General features: G+C 50.2%; 8 protein-coding genes across 8 annotated transcripts; 6 read left to right on the top strand and 2 right to left on the bottom strand.

Annotated features, from left to right (window-relative positions):
• Positions 1-20: 20 nt before the first annotated feature.
• On the bottom strand, positions 21-1,956 carry F5J12DRAFT_815996 (uncharacterized protein). Its single transcript, XM_051745062.1, has 8 exons — positions 1,749-1,956; positions 1,632-1,695; positions 1,241-1,581; positions 1,014-1,190; positions 615-962; positions 375-554; positions 142-323; positions 21-76 (listed from the first exon to the last, which is right to left on the bottom strand). The coding sequence occupies exons 1-7, from the start codon at positions 1,923-1,925 to the stop codon at positions 213-215; spliced, it is 1,398 nt and encodes a 465-aa protein (XP_051602164.1). The 5' UTR covers positions 1,926-1,956; the 3' UTR covers positions 21-76; positions 142-212.
• A 92-nt stretch (positions 1,957-2,048) lies between these two features.
• F5J12DRAFT_815987 (uncharacterized protein) lies at positions 2,049-6,275 on the top strand. Its single transcript, XM_051745061.1, has 10 exons — positions 2,049-2,323; positions 2,378-2,477; positions 2,530-2,771; positions 2,830-3,834; positions 3,885-3,982; positions 4,034-4,223; positions 4,274-4,662; positions 4,716-5,196; positions 5,249-5,432; positions 5,490-6,275. Exons 1-10 carry the CDS (start codon positions 2,102-2,104, stop codon positions 5,882-5,884), a joined length of 3,306 nt encoding a protein of 1,101 aa, XP_051602163.1. The 5' UTR covers positions 2,049-2,101; the 3' UTR covers positions 5,885-6,275.
• A 152-nt stretch (positions 6,276-6,427) lies between these two features.
• F5J12DRAFT_815984 (Chloroperoxidase) lies at positions 6,428-8,012 on the top strand. Its single transcript, XM_051745060.1, has 4 exons — positions 6,428-6,769; positions 6,823-7,026; positions 7,090-7,294; positions 7,353-8,012. Exons 1-4 carry the CDS (start codon positions 6,544-6,546, stop codon positions 7,564-7,566), a joined length of 849 nt encoding a protein of 282 aa, XP_051602162.1. The 5' UTR covers positions 6,428-6,543; the 3' UTR covers positions 7,567-8,012.
• Positions 8,013-8,849: 837 nt separating this feature from the next.
• On the top strand, positions 8,850-10,588 carry F5J12DRAFT_517915 (Chloroperoxidase). The gene is made up of 5 exons (XM_051739826.1): positions 8,850-9,104; positions 9,167-9,556; positions 9,610-9,813; positions 9,878-10,082; positions 10,140-10,588. The coding sequence occupies exons 2-5, from the start codon at positions 9,331-9,333 to the stop codon at positions 10,354-10,356; spliced, it is 852 nt and encodes a 283-aa protein (XP_051602161.1). The 5' UTR covers positions 8,850-9,104; positions 9,167-9,330; the 3' UTR covers positions 10,357-10,588.
• An 11-nt stretch (positions 10,589-10,599) lies between these two features.
• On the top strand, positions 10,600-11,848 carry F5J12DRAFT_815977 (uncharacterized protein). Its single transcript, XM_051745059.1, has 6 exons — positions 10,600-10,702; positions 10,769-10,805; positions 10,856-10,912; positions 10,967-11,412; positions 11,468-11,575; positions 11,634-11,848. Exons 1-6 carry the CDS (start codon positions 10,673-10,675, stop codon positions 11,769-11,771), a joined length of 816 nt encoding a protein of 271 aa, XP_051602160.1. The 5' UTR covers positions 10,600-10,672; the 3' UTR covers positions 11,772-11,848.
• Positions 11,849-11,928: 80 nt separating this feature from the next.
• On the top strand, positions 11,929-14,937 carry F5J12DRAFT_815966 (amino acid permease-domain-containing protein). The gene is made up of 13 exons (XM_051745058.1): positions 11,929-12,247; positions 12,300-12,639; positions 12,691-12,798; positions 12,850-13,088; positions 13,165-13,311; positions 13,361-13,530; positions 13,590-13,662; positions 13,719-13,896; positions 13,947-14,126; positions 14,180-14,387; positions 14,447-14,564; positions 14,620-14,657; positions 14,711-14,937. The coding sequence occupies exons 1-13, from the start codon at positions 12,178-12,180 to the stop codon at positions 14,858-14,860; spliced, it is 2,019 nt and encodes a 672-aa protein (XP_051602159.1). The 5' UTR covers positions 11,929-12,177; the 3' UTR covers positions 14,861-14,937.
• F5J12DRAFT_517849 (uncharacterized protein) lies at positions 14,759-15,354 on the top strand. The gene is made up of 2 exons (XM_051739825.1): positions 14,759-15,100; positions 15,157-15,354. Exons 1-2 carry the CDS (start codon positions 15,022-15,024, stop codon positions 15,291-15,293), a joined length of 216 nt encoding a protein of 71 aa, XP_051602158.1. The 5' UTR covers positions 14,759-15,021; the 3' UTR covers positions 15,294-15,354.
• F5J12DRAFT_815964 (uncharacterized protein) lies at positions 14,938-15,914 on the bottom strand. The gene is made up of 5 exons (XM_051745057.1): positions 15,857-15,914; positions 15,793-15,805; positions 15,711-15,732; positions 15,609-15,658; positions 14,938-15,548 (listed from the first exon to the last, which is right to left on the bottom strand). The coding sequence occupies exons 1-5, from the start codon at positions 15,896-15,898 to the stop codon at positions 15,415-15,417; spliced, it is 261 nt and encodes an 86-aa protein (XP_051602157.1). The 5' UTR covers positions 15,899-15,914; the 3' UTR covers positions 14,938-15,414.
• Between the last annotated feature and the right edge of the window lie 10 nt (positions 15,915-15,924).

Raw genomic sequence — 15,924 nt, 5'->3', positions numbered from 1 at the left:
CACAACAACATTACTACCGTCGTGCTCCCGTTGTGCGTTCGGGACTCGTAAGGTGGACGTGCTGGTCAAGATGTCGCTGTTGTCCATCGTCGACAGGACCAGTCAACTCGGGTTAGCAAGAGTGGCAGGAAGCACACATACAACGCCACTTGACGCCGAGTACACGTGTTTGGTCTACCAGCTAAGAATTCCGGTACAGGACTTAACACCTATTACATGGTACCAACAAGGAACTGCTCGGGTATTTCTGGATTCTCGCGCGGTACAAGAGTTGGCTCAGTATACTTCTCCCCATTTTCATCAATACGAACGACTCTCTCCACCTGTTTAATGGTGCTGAATCTTGAAAGAACAGCAGTTACTGCATCACTTACCTGCCACACTTGAGTGTTGAGTCCAATGCACGTAAGAGTCGCAGAGCAACGCGAAGAAATGGATAGAGCAGTCTGCATCAGGGTAACTGGTGGCATTGATGCCTCGCCTGCCGCCAGAGGGAAGTTGATATGCAGCGTACGAAGGTTCCTTGCTAGGGAAAACGACGATGCCGCTGCTTCCTGTCTCGGTGAGCGAAATCATTGGAATTTTCTATGAAACAAAGCAAGGATGCAACTGACCAGATCTTGCCGCTCTGTTACGGCAAAGAATTGCTCGAGTCGGGGACACTGGGAGCATATAATGTGAAGAGTAGCCGGGTCCGCTCGTATGCGATGGAAGGAGATACGTTTGAGGCGAGATCCGTGACTAGCGATTAATCTCTGCCAGAAATCATGCGTTACTGGTGTGTCACCCAACATATCTATAGAGTACAACTGAAGTGTCTCCAACCGCGCAGAGCTAAGTAAGTCGTAGACATCCCGAGTCCAATCCAACGCTGACACGTTGGCAGGCACCGTCAATGTGATGGACCGCAATCGTCGGAATGCCTGTGTACGGTCGCACAAAGCCCTGAACACACTCATATCCTGGGTGAAGTCAGGACTGGGAGGGTATTAAGAGAACGAATCGCGACATACGAATGATGGAGACAATGCCTCCATGTTGATCGCAAGAAGGCCATTGCGGTTGGCAGACACCAGAGCTCCGATACCTTTGTGAGTCACCCTCCGACAACCGAACATTATTAGGTACTCCAAACCAGCGAGATCGGAGGACAGCAACTCCAAAAGCTCGTCCGTCACATGGTCGGAAGCCTGCACGTGTTTGTTTATGTCAGTCAATGAAACGAGACGCCAGTCTATACCTTGCATATTAGCCTCAGACTACGTAGGGTCGCCCCCACTGCCTTTATCCACGTAGGCAACACGTTGAGCACATGGACACTCGGCATAATGAGCGAGAACTTCTGCAGATTTTGGAATTGTGTGAGGATAAGTGGGTCGTACTCTCCACTGTTCCCGTTTATCTCTAGCTTCTGTAGCTGTTGGCAGTTGGAAAGTGACCTTAGCAGGTCAGAGTGAAGAGACCCGTCCTTCGTCCAGGTACAGGACCTCAGGTTGGTGCATTGTCTGATGGCTTTGACACAAAGACTTGATAAGTAGGAATGGTCAGCAGAGAACAATCTCTTCGGAAAATCTCTAATCTCTGCATTGGACGTGAATGCAGTGGTGGAAGGACAGTACACGCAACAATACCAAGCGTTTGGACATACACCGCTAAGTAAGAGCATTCGGCCAGGGTCCTGAACAAAGAAAGGACCTATCACAGATTCATCAAGCAAAAAGCCACGGTATGATGGGAACCATGGTCACCTTCGACTTTGAATCCTTGTACCATGGAAAGATGTATATGTGCCGATACAAAAATGGGGTTGCAAACTGGTTGAAAACCTTGTTCACGAGACACAAGACTGCTATTTGATGCGGTTTGAGCACGAAGTTGAAGATGTCAACCAGCAGTTCTAGCGGGATGTCCAGCAATTGAGCCATGCTGATACATTTTGACACAAGTCGACGTGACGATGCCTCAGACAGTGTCTACGCCCCGGAGGGTCCGGCCGGACCGGTTCTTGATGAAAAGGATTTGATGACTAAGCGCTAGTCTGAGACGCGGAACGTACAGAGTCCCCTACGACGGCTATTTCGCTACTTGCTGTCTACAAACCATGTCGGGTCTAGAGGAAGACTACTCTCTGAATGAGCAGGAGTCGGATCCTGTTCAGCCCGAAAATGACGACGAACAGATGGAGGAGGAAATTCAACCTGAACAGCAACGAAAGCCCAGAGGGTCGATATATGATGCCCTAGATGACGATGAGGACGAAGAAGACGAAGAGGAGGAGGAAGAGGAAGATGAGGAGCCTGGACGTCGTAGGAAACGTGCCAAGGTAAGGAATTGATGCAATGTCCGCGTCCAATGTTGCAAACACCGCTCCGTGTAGCATCGGCACAAGCGCCACGCAATCAACCCTTTCCTTGATGTGGAGGCTGTTGTGGATACCGAGGAGGAAGAGGAAGAAGAAGAGGAGGAAGCTGGGAGAGGTATGTACATTATTGTGGTATCTCTTGACTGCAACTAACTCTTGTTGCGCAGACGAGTTCATTGCGGACACCGGCGTCGATGACTATGATATGAACAGGAGAGCTGCGGTCAATGCACGGCTGGATAGGCGGGATCGTGAATTGGACGATCAGGACCTCGCCAAAATTGCTCAAAACCTTCACGAGCGCTATGGGCGTGCAACGGTGCGGTATACAGGGGATATGAACGAAGTTCCCCAACGACTACTCATGCCCTCCGTACTTGACGCTAGTCTGTGGCAAATACGTGTAAAAGTAAGACCTTTCACGGCGTTACTGATGTGTAGGTTCTGACGAACGGTCCTTCCCGTAGCCGGGCCGTGAAAAGGACATCGTTTTCAGTCTTATGCGCAAGGCAATCGACCTTGAGTATACTGCTCAACCTCTGCAGATCTTGTCCGCCTTCCAACGAGACTCCTTACCCGGCATGATTTACGTCGAGGCTAGGAGCGCTCAGCAGGTCAACCAGGCCTGCAAAGGCCTCGTAGGCGTTTATCCCAGTAGAGGCATCACCCTAGTTCCTATCGAAGAAATGGCAAGCTTGTTACAGATCAAGAAACAAGACCTGACCGTCACTCCTGGGAGTTGGGTGCGGATAAAACGCGGAAAGTATCAGGGTGACCTAGCTCAAGTCATGGACATTACGGAAAATGGCGAGGACGTTGGGCTCAAATTTATCCCTCGTATAGATTTGAACCCTAGAGACGATGCTGGCGTCGACGGCCGAAAACGCAAAAAGGCGGCCGCAGGCACCTCAAACTTGCGACCTCCACAACGATTCTTCAACTACGAGGAAGTTGTCAAGGTACACGGCCGGAAGCAGGTTTCAAAACGGAACCAAGTTTATGTCTTCCAAAATGATACCTACAAGGACGGCTTTATTGAGAAGGACTTCAAGTTGGCTGCGCTGCAACTGGATAACGTGAATCCGACACTGGACGAGATCACGCGATTTACTCGCGGACAAGATGGTACTGAGGGTGAAAATTCCGTCGATCTTTCCATTATCGCAGAAGCTTCCCGAAAAGCGGCCATTGCCGTGCTTCAACCGGGAGACCATGTTGAAGTTTTCGAAGGGGAGCAGTCGGGCGTGCACGGCGTCGTCGATTCCATCAACCAGGACGTGGTCACTGTTACGGCTATTGGCGTAGACATCGATGGCCAGAAGGTCGACGTTCCGGCACGTAGCGTACGCAAACGATTCAAGCCCGGAGACCACGTCAAAGTCATGACGGGACAAAACGCAGATGAAACCGGTCTGGTGGTTTCCGTGTCAGACAATGTTGTTACATTCGTATCGGATATGACCATGCAGGAGGTTGACCGTCACACTCTTTCGTTTTCAATGCTTTCTCATGAAGATTACAGGTATCTGTCTTCTCAAAAGACCTTCGAGAAGCCGCAGAAGTTGGAACTGGTACAAATATCGTTGGCAACTACGAACTGCACGACCTCGTACAACTTGAGTGAGTATCCTCATCATATGAAAATCGGTGACTCATACGATGTACCCTCAGCCTACAAACAGTCGGCGTCATCTTCAAAACCGAGCGTGATTCCTTCCGAGTTCTTGACCAGAATGGCCAGGTTCGACTTGTACAGCCCCACCAAATATCGATGCGGCGAGATTCACACCGTGCCATTGCCACTGACTCGGAGGGTCATGAGCTTCGGGTGAATGACAACGTTCGCGAAATCGAAGGAGAGGTTTGTCGCGAATCTTACGTGGTAATATTAGCAACTAATGTCGCGTTTAGGGTCGAAAAGGACGAGTGCTGCATATTCACCAGTCTTTCTTTGCATTTCTTCATAACCGTGATGTACCCGAAAACGGAGGCGTTTTTGTGACCCGTTGCCGCTCGCTGGCCTCGCTAGCACCAAAGGGGAACCTCCTGAAGCCCGGCACTGACCTTACGAAAATGAATCCACATGTGGCTCTTGGCGCTGCTACGGGAGGCATGGTTGGCTCTGCCATGACGCGCGGGCCCAGAGATCGGGACATTGGGGCAACAGTAGCCATCGTTCAGGGTCCTCAAAAGGGATACATTGGTGTAATCAGAGATACCAATGGACCCGTCGCCCGTGTGGAGTTGCACGTAGGGAATAAGATCGTCACGATTGACAAGAAAAAATTGTACCGCAGACTGTGGGTCGATTGTTCCTGGCATAGTTGACTTTCGGCTTATCCGTTACTGTAAGACCCAACGGCACGCTGATACCGCTGGACAAACCATACAATCCGAATCATGGTACTCAAGCGCCATCAAGGCCCCCTGCTCGTACGCCTAACCCATATGCCCAAGCAAACGGGGGTCGCACACCCGGTTGGGGTGGTGGACGCACGCCTAATCCGTATGCAACCGGCGACGGGAAGACGCCGGCATGGAACGCCAGCTCGAGAACGCCCAATCCATACGCTGGGGATGGCGGTAAAACGCCAGCATGGAATGCTGCGTCTCGCACCCCGAACCCATACGCAGATGGTGGAAAGACACCGGCATGGAATGCCTCGTCGCGAACGCCAAATCCATACAGTTCAAATGACAGCGGATCGGCTTGGAGTGCTAACGATGGTGGTAGAACTCCACGCCCTGCATGGGGAGCCGGAGGATGGGACACTGGGGATACCGGATGGGGCGGGGGCGCTGCTTCACCTACTCGGCCAGCAGAGACATCTTGGGTATGTGCATTGCGATGATGGTCCCTCAACCCCCTGAGTTTGGCTATTGTAGACAGCGCCCACTCCTGCTGCAGCTCCAACCCCAGGTTTCATTTCCGCCCAGACGCCTGGTGTTTGGAACAGTGCACCTACCCCAATGCCGACTGGCTTTGCGGGTCTAGAACGTCAAAGTCAGAATGTTGGTGTGCATTCTGCTCCAACACCGGCAGTACTAGGTGCGGACGAAGACGACACATGTATGTGATTATTCTGGTGATTTACATATCAAGCTCTGACGTTAATCACCTTTTCAGCGCCCACGTGGCTCCTTGATCCAAAAATTCGAGGCAAGCATGTCATCATGGAGATCACCGGTACTCTGGGTGGTTGGCATGGAGGAGAACTGGACGGCGCTCAAGGCTACGTGACGACTGTCTTCCCATCTGCGAACGATACACTCGTAACGCTAAACCACCTTGACCCTGGTCGTATCGGTACGAGCGTGCAAGTGCCCATCAACTATCTCAGCCCCGTTAATGCGAAGGAGATTGGCGACCACGCTGTCCCTCTTGACGGGACGTTGAAGGGTGACGAAGTCGTTCTCAGAATGCAGGTTTCTGATGACGTTTGGGAGGTATCAAAACCCTCGGACTTCAGGTCAGAGAGATATTTGGAGGACAAACTGATCAAGGTTCATATTACTTCATGATGGCGAATGCCGTTTCGTTTTGTATGTTGGGCATTTTACTTTCCTGTTTTCCATACCAGTCCCTATAGTTTGCAAAGTACGCCTGCAATATTCTTAATTCATCTATAAGGCTTTGCTAGCTTCAAGATAAGTGCACGAGAATGGTAGACATGATACTCATAGCTGTAAATAGCGTGTCGATGATCTTTGTGACTGCCCGTACGAACATCAAAGACACGTTGTAGGGTCCAGTCGCCCAACTCGGAAAGGTGACTAGATTCACGCCACTCTTCGGAAGAGCGAGCGGCGTTGGTAACTCCCCGGCTCACCTGGAATACTTACAGTGCAAAACCCTACCGTCCAGACCTCCAGCAGTCCCCATAATTCTGCAACCTGGGTTTTTGCTAATGGATTGTTCTGCGACGCAGATCAATGAACGGAGGAGTCCTTTATTTGGTCATTCCATGAAAAGATTCCGCTCTACTGTGGGTCCTCGTGTCACGTGTCTGTGCTATTATAGAACCGAAATGACGCAGCCCTCAATAATTTTGTTTGTCGAAGTTTCGACACTGATGCTTTATCTGAGGGAACTGCCTCGTGTAGTTCTTGCCCACTTTAACGACTCAGCGGCTCACTCGTCCCAAACTTGCGAATACCTGCGAATCTAACTCGTTGAAGAGATGAACTCTCTAACCACTTTGATTCACAAGATCTTCCTGTACTCGGGAATTTTTGCTTGGGATGTTGTCCTCTCCTTTGGAAATCTCTTACGGTTCAAACGTCATGTCGGCAAGGTCACTCCGGAAGGCCATCCAGGTTATGGTGGCTATTGGCCAGAGTATAGGCCACCGAAGGAGGGCGACAGCCGCTGTTCCTGTCCTGCGCTGAACGCTATGGCTAACCATGGTATGTAGAGGGGTTTAGTACGATGGTGGCGTCTCCGCTCAACTTACCGCCAGGAATCATCGCTCGGAGTGGCCGAGGGATTAAGTTTACCGAACTGACCAAAGCAATTCGCCCGACGTATAACTTTGGGTCTTCTTTCTGCTCTTTCGTACCCCATTATGCGGCCTTCATGTTGAACAAGAGCTACAGCAAGGATACATTCGATCTTGAAGAGCTCGACCTGCATAATGGCATCGAACACGATGCGTCGCTGACTCGTTAGTCAAATTTACCACTGCTCCCCGCTAGTTGATGTTTCATAATTGTAACGTCACTAATAGGGCTGGATGCTGCGTTGCAACCAAAACAAGGGGAGAAACATGCTCCGTACATTGAAGAACTGCTCTCCTTTGCCACGGGCAATAATGGGAGCCTCATAACGATCAAAGATATGTCAAGGATCCTAGGCAAACGCCGTGCACATTCCAAGGCAAACAACCCAAGTTACTCACTCAGCACCTTCCACAAAGTTTTTGGAAGTGCCAAGTGAGTGGTTGTGTGCTGTATTACCTCGTGTTTTGAAGACTGACCCGCGATCTCGAAGTTCGTCTACTATGTTAAGGATCTTCGGAGGTCGGGTAGACGACTTGCGCACGGTGCTATTGGAAGAGCGCTTACCCGAGGGATGGGAATCGCGTGTTCGTGAACCGTATGGTTTGACCATGCTCGCCTTCAATCGGACGGTTTTACCGGTGGAGTGGGGCGTGGATGAGTCCGAGTGGGCGGACAAGGTCAAGCAGGACAACGAGCGAGCTTGAAAAGCTTTTCGCCGAGATCGTCGTACTGGAGTCCGGAATAGCTCTTCAATGTCATGATATCATGTCTAATGATCGCCCCGGTGCAGACTATGCAACCTACTTCATTTACGTGGTTACGTTCCTCATCATGATTCCATTATGATTGTAAATCTTTTGTATCATACGTTTGGCTCGCCTTTTGCCTGAACTTAGCTTAGCTTGGGATGGTTTGAGATAAGAGGGCTTTTTCGGTCGTCGGTGGCGGGGGTCCTTGCTATTGTCGTGACCCGATGGCAAGAGTACAGAACTTGAAGCTGGTTATTGGTGTTGCCGAGTGAGGTGACCTCGATCAGGTGAAGTTGGACTTGGTACCTTCGAAAATTGACTAGTTTGATGCAGTTCGAAGGAAGTCAAACAAAGTGCCGGATCGAACTCTCCCCGAACTGATCGTAGTATATGGACTCGGATAACGGGTTGTCCTCTCAGCATACGTATGTGGACAAGTATGCGGGAACCGAAGTCAGCATGAATAAGTGACTGACTCAACGTGAATCGGTGTCAACCGCGTGAGATATCGGCTGAACTAGCGTCCGAGGTGCTGATTGGAGACGTCCATGGCATGATATTCAGCCCAATGTCATTTAACGTCATGCTGATGCCACGCACAACCTGTACGCATATTTAGAGTACCAGTTACACAGAATAATCTAGTATACACGATCCCCCCTTGCTGAAGTCCATTGGTATCAACTTTGAATCCAACGGGAACCATAGGGTGACTCCTGCCCCATTCATGCGCACCCGATGTATGCCTACACGGTGCTGATGGGATGGAGTGACCCCCATGAGAGGTCCGACATCTTCCGATTCTTCGGCATACGTGCCCAATATATGGGTGCAGATGGACCGGGAACACCTCACTCACAGAACTTTCAACCATCGTCTGTGTCGGGCTTTCTTTGGCACAGCCTGCATTATATGCGTCGACAGCAGTAGAAACGACGATGCCGGGACCAGTCAGGCTCTGATCTTGCGTGTACACTTTGGGAGTGGAAGAGTGAACGACCCCTCGGGGTCTTGTTCCTCTACGAGAGACATCGATGGCAAGGAAATGCATCAGGCGCAGATTGGGTTCCCGAAGTGGCGGAGATGCAGGGAAGGGGGTCGGAAGCGGCGGTGACATCAAGCCGGATGACGGAGTAAGTATTCTGTTCCTCGGGGGAAACAGACAGCGAATGCCGCCGCATAACGCAAACTAAGCGGGGAGAGGCTTCTCATTACATGCTACGACAGGTGTGTCAAACGGCTTCTTTGGATGGTGTAACGCTGAGACAGCTGCTTTGCGTCCAGCCGGGACGTGTCTGTCCGCTGATCTACCTGGGCAATCTTCTGAAGAAGATGGGCAGTCGCTGTTGCTTTGACACCTCTCAAATCGGACGATTCATGTCGCGGCAATGATAAACATTGGTGCGAACAGACTGCCGAACCACAAAGTCCCACATTAGGACTCTGAAGATATTCAATCTTTCAGACACAGATCCGGCAATCTCGTAGACTTGGTAAGTAATTGGTAATCGATAGTCACGTTCTGATTGGCTCGAATTGAATTCGGTTTGCGCAGCCCTCAATGATTTCAATGCGTTTGTCGAAGTTCCGACAGTATTCGCTTCCCAACGCTTTATCTGAGGATGAGCTGCCTCATGTAGTTCTTGCCCCACCATATCGATCCAGTGGTCCACTCGTCCCAGGCTAGCGAATTGCCTGCGAAGCAAACTTATCGACGAGATGAACTCCCTGACCACTGCGATTTACAAGTTTTTCCTATGCTCAACAATTTTTGTTTGGGATATCGTCCTCTCCTTTGGGAATCTCGTGCGGTTCAAACGCCCGGTCGGTAAGGTCACTCCGGAAGGCCATCCAGGTTATGGTGGCTATTGGCCAGAGTATAGGCCGCCGAAGGAGGGCGACAGCCGCTGTTGCTGCCCTGGATTGAACACTATGGCCAACCATGGTGAGTGGAGGGGTTTGGTACGATGGCGGCATCTCCGTTCAACTTGCTACCAGGAATCATTGCTCGGAGTGGCCGAGGGATCAAGTTCACCGATGTGAACGAAAAAATCAACCTGACGTATAACTTTGGACCGTCTTTCTGCTCTTACACAACCCATTATGCGGCCTTCATGTTAAAAAGGAGCCACAGCAAGGATACATTCGATCTCGAGGAGATTGACCTGCATAATGGCATCGAACACGATGCGTCGCTGACTCGTTAGTCAAAGTTACCATTACCCCCCGCTAAATGGTGTTTGATAATCGTAACCCCACTCATTAGGACTGGACACTGAGTTTCAACCAAAACAAGCGGAGAAACATGTTCCGTACATCGAAGAGTTACTTTCCTTTGCCACGGGCGATAACGGGAGCTACTTGAAGATCAAAGATATGTCAAGGATCCTAAGCAAGCGTCGTGCAGAATCCAAGGCGAACAATCCAAACTATTCACAGGCCTTTTCCCACAAGCTTTTTGGAAGTGCCAAGTGAGTGGTTGCGTGCTATATTACATTTTATTTTCAAGACTGACCTGTGATTTTAAGTTCGGCTTCTATGTTAAGGATCTTCGGAGGTCGAACGGACGACTTGCGCACGATCTTACTGGAAGAGCGCTTACCTGAGGGATGGGAATCGCGTGTTCGTGAACCGTATGGTTTAACCATGCTTGCCCTCAATACCCGGACGACCCTACCGCTGGAGTGGGGCGTGGATGAGTCCAAGTGGGCGGACAAGGTCAAGCAGGACAATGAGCAAGTTTGAAAAGCTCCGCCGAGGAATAGCCCTTCGATGTCATGATATCATGCCTTACGATTCCCCCGGCCTGCAGGCTGTATTCATTTACGTGGTTACGTCGCTTTCACGATACTGTTATGATTGTAAATCTCTTGTACATTAGCTTTTGGTTTCCCTCTTGACTCGGGATGGTTTGAGATATGCATGTGGCTTGGACGAGACTAAAATATATCAGTAGTGCGGTGGTAGGGGTCCTTCCTGCGGTTGCGACCCCGATATAATTTAGTACCGCCTTGCCTTAGACAACGCAGGGCGTCCCCCTTTGAAGTCAGTGATCTGCAACATGGCGTACGTCTCGGTCGAAGCAGATGAAGTGCGTATTTTGTCCGAGTTTCATCAGCCGCTCCAAATGCCGATATGATGTATCGTGGTCACCCAGCGTCTTGAAGAAGGACCAGAAGGGCTCGAGTTCAAATGTGCGTGCACTTTTCGTAGCCTGTGTGCCATTTCAACCATGCAGCTACAGCGTTCCTTGGGTCGAATGCAGGGGGTGGCCAACCTACACCCCGTAACCTTGATCGAGGTATGCCTCTGTTCCTTGGGTATGAAGTATACATCTTATGGACGGTTATGTCAGGATACATGACAGACGCTCCCAGTAGGAAGAGTCCCGCGGGGTTCTGGTCCGTCGAGTTTTACCAGCCATACTTCGATGTTGACACGATCACCGTGTTGCAACGCTGTTACACTACCCTCCTGCCATGGTCATCTTCATACTTGTCTACCTTCTCAGGTGGCTTGGATTTGTACGGAACGTTCTGGGTCCCGACGACGCTCATTCTCGCACTTTTTATGTCGTCTTCTCTGGCTGCTAGCGTTTCCAGTTACTTGTCTGCCCCTGGCTCAGAGTATGACTATGATTTTGCCCTGCTGGGCTTGGCTACGACTATAGTGTATGCCTACGCGTTTGGGTTGCCGATAGGACTTTGGCTTGTCTTGCGCTATTTGGGTGTGGGTGAGTGGGGTATCGTGGATGCCCTCGGCGTATGGGGTTACGGCCTATTTGTGTGGATACCAGTCTCGGTGAGTCCTACACTCACTAGCAAAAGAATTGTCTTAACTCTCATGCAACTGCTAGATATTGTGCGTGATACCGAACTGGATCGTGCGCTGGGTGCTCGTAGGAATTGCATTCGGCTTGTCGGGCTATTTTCTCGTCGCAAATGTCTACCCGATTCTGGCGAGTGTCAGTACAACATTGTCTTATCACTCACCTATCATAGTATGCTTACCTGCATTCATAGGCTGATGCCAAAGCGACGCGCCTTCTTATTATTCTAGTCGCCACCCTCCACGCAGCGCTGGCACTCACGTTCAAAATCATTTTCTTTAGCTACTACGTTGTAGCGGACACAGGCCCCGGGACTGACCCAACACCGTGACGTAGGAGGTGTGGTGTGTACATGTACATAAGTAGGCTATAGAATCTCTGGTAGTGACGCCAATCTACACATGAGTGCTCATAAACGAAGGTCGGAGACGCGCATGAGACGCGTAATGAAGACGCGTCACGCGTGCTGCTGGTATTTTTCCGGGCCACCTTGGGACTTGAGAGATCCTGTGAAGTCTCCAAGATAAACCCAATTGCAGGGGAAACGTGCTGGTCTCGCTTTCCTCCGTCCTTCAGCCCTGTTCTCTTCGTACGTTCCTGTGACGAGCCAAACTGCATAATTCCCTGTATTTTCCTGTGACCAACGTCCAACAAGAAACTCAGGCACCCAAGTTCTTGAGGGAGCATCTACTTCCCAACTACCTCGAAGACAGACCGTCGGGCAAGGCCGACTAACCATGACAGAGGTAGCCGCCAACTGGATAACCATCGAGCCTCCTCATCTCAAACACACCTCTCTACTCGCTGGTAATGTCTTTCTTTCCCTCGGGGGTTCGACGATCTTTAATGCAATAAACAGCTAGTGCGGGTACAACTTCCATTTCACTACCCGCGTCCGACGAACCCCAGTTTGCTATCGTTTTCCGTCGTCAACGCGTTCGTTCTGGAGGGGAACCAAAATTCACAGCCGTTCCCTCGCGATTCTCGAACCTTACCAATGATTTTGAATTTGCTGGATGGGGAACCATCTCGCAAGTTAACCTCACCCCAGATGACCTTTCCCATGGAAAGGATACTTGGCACAATTTTCACAACCAGCAGGTGCTCGGTCTGTTTGAAGCAAGTGCACTCGCCGCCAACGACATTCTAGGCGGCGTGTTTTACACTCTACCCAGCGTGTTTGCCATATCTGGGGTATAGTGCGTGGGCTCTTATCTTCTTCCGTTGAGACTTTGCTGAAGTCTATCAAGCTCGCCAATTTCTCTTTTTGTCGCGGCATTATCGCTATTTCTTTGGCGTCCTGTCATGGAAGAACTGGGTTCTGCTCTTCCTATAAGTGGCGCACCCTATACATACCTGTTGGCGTTTTATACCTTCCGCTCCGAGACATTAAACTTAAAATTCCTTAGGCTGAATGTGTCGACGAAGTTCGTTGCACTTGTCGGAGCAGCATTGTTGTTACTGGACTTCGCGGCAACGGCAGTTACATCTGCTGCAACTGCTATGGCGTACCTTGCAGGCGAATTAGCTATCCCATTTCCTCTCTACGTTGGAACGTTGCTTGTCTTTGTGCTCTTCACAGCAGTAAGCCTAGCTGGACTTAGAGAGAGTGCTAGGGTCGCAAGCGGTGTGCTATCCTTTCATGTAGGTATTTTGTCGAATATTCGCATCCCTTGCTCACGGATGCTGCGGTTGAAGCTCCTGACCATAATTATACTTATCAGTTGCTTCTGTTGTGACCTGGGCATTTATTGGCTCATCACAACTGAAAGCAAACTGGACCGCCGGCCACGCCGAAACCCCCGTGAGTGTTCTCAGACATGTTTTCAATGGGGCGTGTGTAGGCATGCTAGGGCTTACTGGATTTGAGTGTACGCAGCCAGTTCTTGTGAGCTTCCAAGTACTCATCGTCGTCCCCAGGCGCTCCTGCGTACGCCGCCAAGATGAGGCAGGGATCTTACCCAAGTGTCTTACGCACCCTTCATTTGTCTGCACTCGTTTTCAATACCACCATATCCATATTGGTTTTGGCTTTAGTCCCGCTTGGTGCGGAGAGTCAGGGCAACGTTCTCAGCGTGCTAGCAGACAAGGTATGCATTTCTTCCCTCCGCTAGCTTGCTTTACAGGGTGGACAAGTAATTTTGAGTAGGTGGCAGGGCGTTGGCTGCGAATATGGGTAGCTGTTGATGCCGTCGTTGTGTTGTGTGCTGGAGTTCTCACTGGTGGGTTGATGGCATCGGATCAATGACATTAGTACTCAACTATCTCATTGGTATAGGTGTTCTTACCGCCTGTGAGTTGCTGTGTGAGTTGTCGCGTGACCGTGTTTTGCCCCGTATATTTCGAGCGCCCCTACCACTCACCGGCGCGCCTTATATGTCTGTGTTATGTTTTATTGGCTTTAGCATTGCGATCTATGCTAGCACGGGGGCGAACCTCACGATCATCTCTGAGATGTGAGTCATGCCTACCTGTATTAGCTAGAAGACTCGACGGTACACCCAAGGTTTTCTGTGACGTGGCTCGCCGTGATGATGCTGTTCCCAATATCATTAATCTTGCTTCGATTCTCCCGGCCACGCCTACCTCGAGCTTCGCAATGTTCGCTGACAGTTATAATCGGCGCTATTGTGGTTTCAACAGTCGTACTCGCCGGAAATATCGGCATAAATCCTGCAATCGCAGGGTACGTCTGTATTGGTACCCTCTTCTTGATCTACACAACTGACGTTATCTCAGGTGGTTTTCGTTGTACTTCTCGATATTAGTTATAGCATTCTCTGTCGCGAACAACAAAGTTACCATTCTACGCTGGATGTATTGGACATACGATCAGCTACCTCTTCTTCACGAGTGGAAATTGATCCGTGGCTGGGGGACCTATCTGATTAGTCTTATGAGACGCTTGAAGAGACAGCAAGTATGTATATTCGTTAATACTGACGAGGTACGTGCGTGGCTTCGCGGTAAACCGTCGGTGAGGGTGAAAATGTCAACGGCTTCCAGATTAACTACTTGTTCAATATGATCCTCTATGTGCGACAAAATGAGGAAACCTCTCATTTGAAGATTGTATACTTCTGTAAAGGCACGATGCTCCCGGAGTTGGAAGCCAACGCGAAGAGTGCGTTCTGTGCCTTATGCTTCATCGATCATCCTCGTTTACATGGTTACTGCAGTTCTCGATGAAGCATTCCCCGAAATTACTATCGACCTAGTAGGTTCCATTCCAAGCTGTATTATACCAAGTGCCAACTTGCTTTTCTCTAGGTACTGGTAGAGGAACAGTTCACCCCCCAGAATGTGGCAGCACTGGCGCACCGGTTAAAGACGCCCACATCACTGATGTTTATGAGCTGTCCTGGTCCCAGCTTCCCCTATTCCGCGGCAGAGTTTGGTACTAGAATCATAAGTATATGAGCAGGTGGATGACAGTATAGTTGTAATTACCATGTATGGAACCCTATTTGGATGTCCAGAGAAGCTTGTTCTCACGGTGTGCTGCTTAGAATCATCGACTTGCCAAATTTCCAACGTTGAACCATTCAAGCTCGATCGGCATCAACGTTAGGAGTGAAAAGATGGCACAAAAGCTACACCCTCAAGCCCGAAGGCTACGAACCATCATAGTAACGGTGCCCATCATGGGGGCAACTGCACGTGCGTTTACAACGTCGTTCCACACCTCAGTTAACCCGTTAACTCGAGTCGGTCAGTGGTCTTGTATGAGCGCCTTGTGCTTGGAAAGCCTCAACGAACGCTTCCTCGACCAAACAGGGACGAAGTTCCCAGAGAGCCCGAAATCCTAGCCGAGGCAGCGGAAAAAATCGGAGAACCAGAGCCTCGAGTGTGATGCGTTGATGTTTTATGTCATATGGAGAGACGAACTATGCTCTAGTAAATGGTCGATTAAACCAGACAGTGTGGCTTGGCAATACCCCCAACTCTCCATCCCAGTAGTGCGAGACAACCCTTCACTTACTCTCTTCTTCCACTTGTGTTATGATGCGGGTGCCAGGGATACGTGCAGGGTTAAACAGTCGGTCGCAATCTGCATATGCAGTACCCATGCCGAAGCCGGTTGATAATGCTACCGGCCATGTCCGTCCTAAATGAAGAAGAGGCATGAGTGAAGGTAGGCCGAGTGATGTGATACCAATGGACGAACTCCGGAAAAGGATGACCGATGCAACCACACCGACACCGAAACCTACGCCACTACATACAGAGTCAGTGGAAGAGTGGACGGAACTTCCACGGAAGGACACACGTTTTAACGAGCAGGTCGGCAACTACGACGTGGTTGTGCTGGTTTCAGCAACCGTGAAAGCAGGAATGTTTAATATACCTACGACACCGGTCATACTGTACTGATTGTAAGTCGACATTGTAGTAACGATGGAATATTTCACCTGCCTTCTGGTTAACGATATTCTCGCTCGATGTCGGCTTGGACATATTGGTTGGTTGAGTGCCCGGAACAA

This window comes from Pisolithus orientalis (assembly GCF_024613125.1).
Source record: "Pisolithus orientalis strain OTSU chromosome Unknown F5J12scaffold_7, whole genome shotgun sequence".
Lineage (NCBI taxonomy): Eukaryota > Fungi > Basidiomycota > Agaricomycetes > Boletales > Pisolithaceae > Pisolithus > Pisolithus orientalis.
The sequence above is the reverse complement of the archived record's forward strand: the minus strand, read 5'-3'. Positions and strand labels throughout refer to the sequence as shown.

Coding starts and splice junctions, on each gene's coding strand:
- F5J12DRAFT_815996 (XM_051745062.1), bottom strand. CDS start 1,925: ATGGCTCAATTGCTGGACATCCCGCTAGAACTGCTGGTTGACATCTTC. Junction 1,191..1,240: donor GTCTGAGGCTAATATGCAAG/GTATAGACTGGC, acceptor AAACACGTGCAG/GCTTCCGACCATGTGACGGA. Junction 555..614: donor TAACAGAGCGGCAAGATCTG/GTCAGTTGCATC, acceptor TCACCGAGACAG/GAAGCAGCGGCATCGTCGTT.
- F5J12DRAFT_815987 (XM_051745061.1), top strand. CDS start 2,102: ATGTCGGGTCTAGAGGAAGACTACTCTCTGAATGAGCAGGAGTCGGAT. Junction 2,324..2,377: donor GTCGTAGGAAACGTGCCAAG/GTAAGGAATTGA, acceptor CGCTCCGTGTAG/CATCGGCACAAGCGCCACGC. Junction 4,224..4,273: donor TTCGCGAAATCGAAGGAGAG/GTTTGTCGCGAA, acceptor TGTCGCGTTTAG/GGTCGAAAAGGACGAGTGCT.
- F5J12DRAFT_815984 (XM_051745060.1), top strand. CDS start 6,544: ATGAACTCTCTAACCACTTTGATTCACAAGATCTTCCTGTACTCGGGA. Junction 6,770..6,822: donor GAACGCTATGGCTAACCATG/GTATGTAGAGGG, acceptor ACTTACCGCCAG/GAATCATCGCTCGGAGTGGC. Junction 7,027..7,089: donor ACACGATGCGTCGCTGACTC/GTTAGTCAAATT, acceptor CGTCACTAATAG/GGCTGGATGCTGCGTTGCAA.
- F5J12DRAFT_517915 (XM_051739826.1), top strand. CDS start 9,331: ATGAACTCCCTGACCACTGCGATTTACAAGTTTTTCCTATGCTCAACA. Junction 9,557..9,609: donor GAACACTATGGCCAACCATG/GTGAGTGGAGGG, acceptor ACTTGCTACCAG/GAATCATTGCTCGGAGTGGC. Junction 10,083..10,139: donor AAGCTTTTTGGAAGTGCCAA/GTGAGTGGTTGC, acceptor TGTGATTTTAAG/TTCGGCTTCTATGTTAAGGA.
- F5J12DRAFT_815977 (XM_051745059.1), top strand. CDS start 10,673: ATGGCGTACGTCTCGGTCGAAGCAGATGAA. Junction 10,703..10,768: donor TCTCGGTCGAAGCAGATGAA/GTGCGTATTTTG, acceptor GTGGTCACCCAG/CGTCTTGAAGAAGGACCAGA. Junction 11,576..11,633: donor TCTACCCGATTCTGGCGAGT/GTCAGTACAACA, acceptor CTGCATTCATAG/GCTGATGCCAAAGCGACGCG.
- F5J12DRAFT_815966 (XM_051745058.1), top strand. CDS start 12,178: ATGACAGAGGTAGCCGCCAACTGGATAACCATCGAGCCTCCTCATCTC. Junction 12,248..12,299: donor ACACACCTCTCTACTCGCTG/GTAATGTCTTTC, acceptor TGCAATAAACAG/CTAGTGCGGGTACAACTTCC. Junction 13,312..13,360: donor AGGGCTTACTGGATTTGAGT/GTACGCAGCCAG, acceptor CGTCGTCCCCAG/GCGCTCCTGCGTACGCCGCC.
- F5J12DRAFT_517849 (XM_051739825.1), top strand. CDS start 15,022: ATGGCACAAAAGCTACACCCTCAAGCCCGAAGGCTACGAACCATCATA. Junction 15,101..15,156: donor CATCATGGGGGCAACTGCAC/GTGCGTTTACAA, acceptor CGAGTCGGTCAG/TGGTCTTGTATGAGCGCCTT.
- F5J12DRAFT_815964 (XM_051745057.1), bottom strand. CDS start 15,898: ATGTCCAAGCCGACATCGAGCGAGAATATCGTTAACCAGAAG. Junction 15,659..15,710: donor GCCGACCTGCTCGTTAAAAC/GTGTGTCCTTCC, acceptor CTCTGTATGTAG/TGGCGTAGGTTTCGGTGTCG. Junction 15,549..15,608: donor ATCGGTCATCCTTTTCCGGA/GTTCGTCCATTG, acceptor TTCTTCATTTAG/GACGGACATGGCCGGTAGCA.